At 53.9% G+C, this 6445-nt stretch overlaps 1 protein-coding gene across 5 annotated transcripts in view; it reads right to left on the bottom strand.

Annotated features, from left to right (window-relative positions):
* The window catches only part of FAM20A (FAM20A golgi associated secretory pathway pseudokinase), a gene marked incomplete at its 5' end in the record, with an annotated part of 51890 nt that extends 45791 nt beyond the window's left edge, over window positions 1-6099 (bottom strand). For all 5 annotated transcript variants that reach the window (XR_014298283.1, XM_082678382.1, XM_082678383.1 and 2 more), the window contains one exon: window positions 5744-6099. Coding sequence is in view for 4 of the 5 variants with exons in the window: in XM_082678382.1 (XP_082534508.1) it covers window positions 5744-6099 (356 nt within the window). The remainder of the gene's footprint in view (window positions 1-5743) is intronic.
* Window positions 6100-6445: the final 346 nt, after the last annotated feature.

Consider the following 6445-nt stretch of genomic DNA (forward strand, 5'->3'; position numbering starts at 1 on the left):
TAATTCCAAGGAAAACACAGGTCAGCGCCTCCCAGGGGGCGAGTGGGGACTGCTCCGGCTAAGTCAGGGTCTCTCTGTGGTTCCCACTTTTCTTGAATGAGTGACTTTCTGGCGGCTCCTCCTCAGAAAGTTCAGGGAGCTGAGGCAATTCTCTCTTCTTGGCAAACGGCACCTTTTCAACTTTCCTTCAGGGCTTTTTTTTTTTTTGGAAATTGATTTTATTTACGCGACTGCGGTAGGGAGAGCACCCCAGATCCAAATTCCAGGATGTCTCAGCAGGCTGGCTTTGCCTTTGCCTTTTATAGGGAGGAAGAGCCAGGTTATGGGTGGGATAATTTTACGGTTAAGATTGTTTTTGTTCGAGGCTTCTTCTCTCCCATAGGGGCGCAGGCCATTGACTAAGGGCCCCCAAATCCTGAGGTCGTCTGTCCCCCATTATCTGTCCCACAGATATTTACTCTGGCTCTCCCCTACGGGGAACCATGAAACAGATGTATTCGTGCAACCATGTGCAAGCTGGGGGCTTTTCATGCCTGGAGCAAGTGGTCATTCATGCTCGCATGACAGCTGCCATGACGCTGCACGGTCATAACAATTAACCTGATGGTATAGGGAGAGGATGGGTCTAGTCAGGGAGGGACCAGAGTGGGTGGAAGTAGTCGGAAAAGCCTTTCCAGGAGCGGAAAAGCGAGCACCCGTGGACGTCCAAGGATGCAGAGGGCGAGAGCTGCTGGTCAGAGAGCATGGATTCTAGAGCCAGACCCTCTGGGTGCAAAGGCTGCCTGAGGTTTGCTAGCTGCCTGACTTAAGAAGACAAGTTATGACCACCTTCCCATCCCCAGTTTCCTCCATAAAATGAAGTAAACACAGTGCTGAACTAGTTTTCCAACCTTGTGGCTTTAACCAATACCCACTGATTAGCTCCCCGAGCGATAGGTCAGAATCGAGCTCAGCGCGACGGAGTTCCCTGCACAGGCTGTACAAGGGTGAAGTTAAGTCATCAGCTAGGTAGAGTTCTTGCCTGGAGATTCTGGGGAAGGATCTGCTTCCGTGCTCACTCTTGCTGTTGGCAGCATTCATTTCTTGTGGCCGTAGGGCTGAGGTCCCTGTTTCCTGGCTGGCTGTCGACTGGGGCCCATCTTAGACCCTGAGGGTCACTCATCTCTCCTGCCACATGGCCCCTCCTTCTCCGAGTCAGCAATGGGACATCCAACCCTTGTCATATGCGGAGTCTCTGACCTCCTCTTCTTTGACCAGCCAGAGAAAACTCTGCTTTTAAAGGGCTCATGTGATTAGGTCCGGCATACCTGGGTCATCTCCCTATCCCAAGGTCAACCGGTCTGGGACTTCAGTTACATCTGTAAATTCCCTTTACTGCAGTACCTAGATGAGCACTGGATTGGATAATGAGGTGTGTGTACACCCAGAGCCTGGCCTCTAGGGAGCGCATCTTGGAATCCTGCACCTACTTCTCAGGAAATTGTGAGGCCTGAGCTAGCAAGTGTACGTCAAGTACCTGGCACCTACCAAGCATGTCTCAGGTAGGAGGATTTGCATGCAAAGAACTACCAAGTGGAGTTCCCAGAGGGACGAGAATTTGGTTGGGGTAAAAGGGGGCTGTCAGCGGTTGGGACCAATGGAACAGCTGGTGAGCATCTTCCAGTTCTTGGCCGACGGGCTTCCTTCTGATGCAGCTGGAGACCGGAAGTGCCGTCCTCCTTGGATGAATGCTGGTACCCTCCCTGGTTTAGGTCTTTGCTGAGCTGACTGCAATGAGAACTGAGCTTTGAAATGAGGGAGCAGGAACCTGGAAACGGCCTCTGGACGAGCTCTCTCTGAAACCATCTGCTTGGAGCTTTTGGCTCTGAGAAGAGTGGAGAGGTTTCCTCCAGCTACAAATCCAGGGATTCAGAAACCACTAAAATCACAGCTTTTCCCAACCGGCCAAGCAAGGCTCTAATTGGGAGAAAAGAGAAATGGAAGTCCAGATCCCCACTCCTTCTGCTAGCCACACACAGGTGGTGGCTGAGGCCCCTCTTCAAATCCCAGAAGGCTCGTTTCCTTTCTCAGCCTGGCATCACTGGCGGAAGAATCGAACAAGGGGTCCAGGTCCTGCTGACTCTGGGTGAATGACAAATGGCCGGCCCCCCTGAGTGAGACCCCGGGCTTTTATCTGCTCTGTGAGCTGAACTGCCTGTTCTCAATAACTCTGCGCTCCAAACGATCTCGGGCCAGCATGAGATAAGGTGGAAAGAGATAAAAAGGAGGGGATGAGAACAAAGAGATTTTATTTTCTATTCCCCGGATGCCACGGTGGGAAGAAGCTTTTTCTCCAGCAATTCCTAGACCAGACCACGCTCATGCCCAGCTGAATTCTTGCCCGTCTCTCTGGCATCACCCCCCCCCCCCCCCCGCCGCCGGCCCCGCCACCTGCTGCCGCTCTCCTACAACTGCTTCGGCTTCTGGATCTTCTCATAGCTTCTCCGGGAAAAACCGGAGCCAATTTACTTCCCTCAAACAGCTGTCATTCTTGCAAAGCTGTCTCTTTGCTGTGATTTTCAAAGGGAGACTCAGGGCCAGGCTTTCTTCAGCGAAGGCAAGCAGTGGAGGTGTGAAGGCGGAAGACAGGGGCATCCGATGGAGGGAAAGACACAGGTACACACACGTGTTTGAGAAATGCTGACTCGGTAAGTGCAGGAAAATATAACCTTCTTGATCCCTGAGGATGAGGTCGAGAAAGAAAAGCAGAGAGTGGCAAACTTGCATCTGTGCTGTAGCTGCCGGAGTTCTTACACCAGGCAGGCATGACCCTGTCTGACCTTGACTGTCAGACCAGAGGGTTACAGAGGAACCGACCAAAGATATGAGGGCAAACGGCCAAACCAAGCTGACCGGCTCTGACATGTCAAAGGACAGATGCTGTCTGGCTCGGGCAGCTGCTGGGCGGGGAAGGAACCCAGAGCTCAGCCTCTAAGATGTAAGGGCAGCAACAGCATGAACCTGGGCTCCAGGTGAGCGCTGCCCTCCACCACCGCTTTGAAAGGAAAAGGCTTCATCTGGCTTGTTGGTTTAAGGTCTGAAATAGTGACGACCCCACTTCCCGGGCTCCCTGTGTGCTCTCTTCTCTAGTCAAGAGAGGTGCCGAACGTGCTGGACCGCTCGCTGATCAGCGGCCGATGGCGCGACAGAGACATTTTCCCCGACTGCATCTTTAACTTGGATTGCTGCCGCACTTAGTTACATCGCGAGGGGGAAAAGAGAGGAAGGGAGGGAAGAGCAGCTCGTTGAGGAGGTCTGCACAAAGCTTCGTGACAGCACGAGGATAGCACACCCTACCCAGCGTGTCAACCACATGTTGACACCCCGTGAACAAATACCGATCGAGAACCTGAAACGTTCAAAACAGTGTATCAGCTCCATCTGCCACTGAAATCAAAAAGAGACGTGCTGCGGAGGAAAAGGCGGGCCGTGTCCTAACTCCTATCGGTGACGAGCTCAAGTTATAGAAAGATACGTTCTGACTTCATACCAGTACTTATTAGTGTGGTGGTTTAAAATAAAAAAAATCATTCACTCAGACTAATGGGCTCCTCTGGGCCACTGGGGAGGAAATGCTGATTTGGCTAGTTTATTACCTGCGCCTCTCCCAGTGAGGCAGATTGGTTTACTGCTACAATTATTCTGGATAGCAGTTAATGATGCTAAGTGATTACTGGTAGGGTGGCATCCACATATGTCTAGAAAGGCCTGGCTTTTCAATACTGGCTGGGTTGTGGCTGCAAACAAGGGGGGCTTGTCTGTGCAAGAGGGAAACAATTGGCAAGGTCACTCCCTGTTGTTGTTTTTTTCCTTTTTTTTCCTTTCCTTTGTTCGTTCTGATTGTCTGCACTGAAATCTGGAGCGTTGGTTGGCCCTGCACATCGCAGCAGGTACTTTTTATGTGTCCTCACATGGTCAGGGCGCTGTCTCACTTAAGGTAATGAGTGACTATCTCTCACAATAGAACTTTGAGTGCAATTCCAACGCACCCTGGCTAATGAGTCTTCCACATTCCATTTTTAGCCCTGGTATACACACGTATTAAAATCCTTGCCTTGACATTTACAATGCAGTTTGGGTGAAGGTTCTCTGCCTCTGGGGTCCGGTTTCAACACTTGTAAGTGCAGCTCCCCTCCTGTTATAGCCCACAAACCTCACTTGAGATCTCAAGTAATAAAAGGTAGTGATGAGTAGGTATCACAACTGTCACGTTCAACCAACCACACGAAACTACTCTGTTAGCGCCGAATACAGCAAGGTCACCAGTCCCCATCAAACCTCCGTTAAATGCCCAAGATCACTCCTGGTCAGTAAATGTGTTTTTCTGACATATAATGGCACAGAAATCAAGCTCAAAACTCTGTAGGACAGATGGGTGAGAAAGACTTTCGCTTTTCTTCCAAAATATTCCCTTCAACTCTCCGTAAGGACAAAAGTAACGTTAAGGCCACAGAAATGTGAGTTATGTGACTATTGATCGACATTGACAAAAGCAAGCAACTTCTCCCACGGTCCCTCCTCAAATCCTCAATGGATGTGGAGATAATTTTCCAAGGGCAAAACTTCTAGCTCACTGATCTGCACGTTATTGATGAAATAAAGGTAATATCGAAAATGACAGTGCCTGAGAAGCAATCTCAAACTGTCTTTTTATTGCGTCCAATCAGCAAGAGAATCGAGAACCACTTTCTTTTTAATACAAAATCATCAGCCAGTTGAAACTGAAACGCACCACAGTGACTTCAGCCAGTAACTCTCAATTTTTTTTCTTTTTGCTTTCTGAAGGCCCCCTCCACCCCTGGTCAGTCTCAGCACTACAGAGTAACGAGCAGTAAAACTGGACTAGCGCTGACCTTCCATAGACGTTTATGTCTACCCATCCTCCAGAGGGGCTATAAAGCCAGCAAAGACATCTCATCTGGAAATCTCTTGTATTAAGAAAAGTGATGGGCGCGGTCCGAAAGTGGACTGAGTGATCTGTAGACCAGTGTGTACTTCAAAACAGAGTCCTAACTCCTGTGAAGGCCTTCTGTCATCAGCTGGGGACCTCAGAACTGACCATTCCAGCTTCTCCAAAGGACCCTCCCACCCTATCCTTTCACACACACACAAAATCCTTCTTAATATTAGCCTACATATGTTTGGCATTTTTTTCCCTCTATATTTTGCCTTGGATTTAAACAAAATTCCCAGGTAGATTTTTATCTTCCCCGTGCCCAAATCCCCACTATAATAAAACCGCCTGCAGGTCGTAACTCTCACGGGACAAGCCACTTTGTAAATTGCACAGCGTGGCGACCATTTCAGGAAACTGACCACTGACTTTCTGCCCGGCTGACCTCTCGTGATCTCTGACCCCGGGCAGAGGAATAAGCAAAGGGGAAGAGCCGGGTGGCGGGTGTAGCCTCGCTTTGTGGAAGGCGCCCAGGTCTAGAGGTAGGTGCCGGGTTCGAAGCAGCTCTCTCTCGAGTTGCTCTGCTGGGGAACCTCATTCTGGAAAACCGAAGTCCGGCAGCGGCTTTCCACATCAGTGCCAGGAGAAAGAGGGGGGAGATGGCCCGGGGAACAGAAGGGGCTCAGGATGGACCCCCAGGGGCTCGCAGGGAGAGGAGCTGGGAGCACCTCCTGCTGGCGCTGCTGCCCAGAAGCTCTTCCTCGCGCGGAGATCGGCTCGGGGGCCGGGCGCCGGGGCGCGGGGTCTCACCTGTTCCAGCGGGCCACCTTCCTCCGGTAATAGCGCAGCGCCTCGGGGCCGGCCAGGAGCGAGTCCTCGGGCCCCAGCAGCGGCGGCTTCTCCGGCTCGTTGTACAGCGGGTGCGCGAAGAGGGCCCGCAGCTTGGAGCCGGGGCCGCCGCCGTCCGGCTCGGCCGGGGGAACGTGGCGCGCGGCCGGCCGAGGGGCCGAGGTGGCGGCGCGGTGGGCGCACGGGCAGCCGGGCGGGCGCTCCCGGGGCCGCAGCCGGCGCCGTACCCGGGGCCCGAGGTGGAAGTAGAGGTCGGCGGCCAGCAGCACGCCCAGCAGCAGCAGGGTCCGCAGGCGGTCCCGGCGCAGCCCCGGCATGGCCCCGCCGCGGGGTGGTGGTGTTGGGGCGAGGCGCCGGAGCCCCGGGACGGGGCGCTGCCCGCGCGGAGAGCCCCCTCCGAGGGCGGTGGCCCTTGAACTCGGGGCCGGGGCGCCGAACGCGCGGGGGCTGGCGGCGTGGAAGGGCGTCCCCTCTCTGCGCGGAGCGGTCCCCGAGAGCCGCTGTCTCCCGGGCCCCTGTTTCTCGCACCTTCTCTGCCCCGCGCCCGGCAGCCCGGGAGTCCGCGGCAGGTGGAGGCTCGGGGCGCGGGGACGGGCGGCGCTCGCCTCCCGGAGGAGGGGGAGGGCGGCTGCGGAGCCAGCGGCGTCTCTCCGGAGGATGCGG

This window comes from Grampus griseus (assembly GCF_964374135.1).
Source record: "Grampus griseus genome assembly, chromosome: 20".
NCBI lineage: Eukaryota > Metazoa > Chordata > Mammalia > Artiodactyla > Delphinidae > Grampus > Grampus griseus.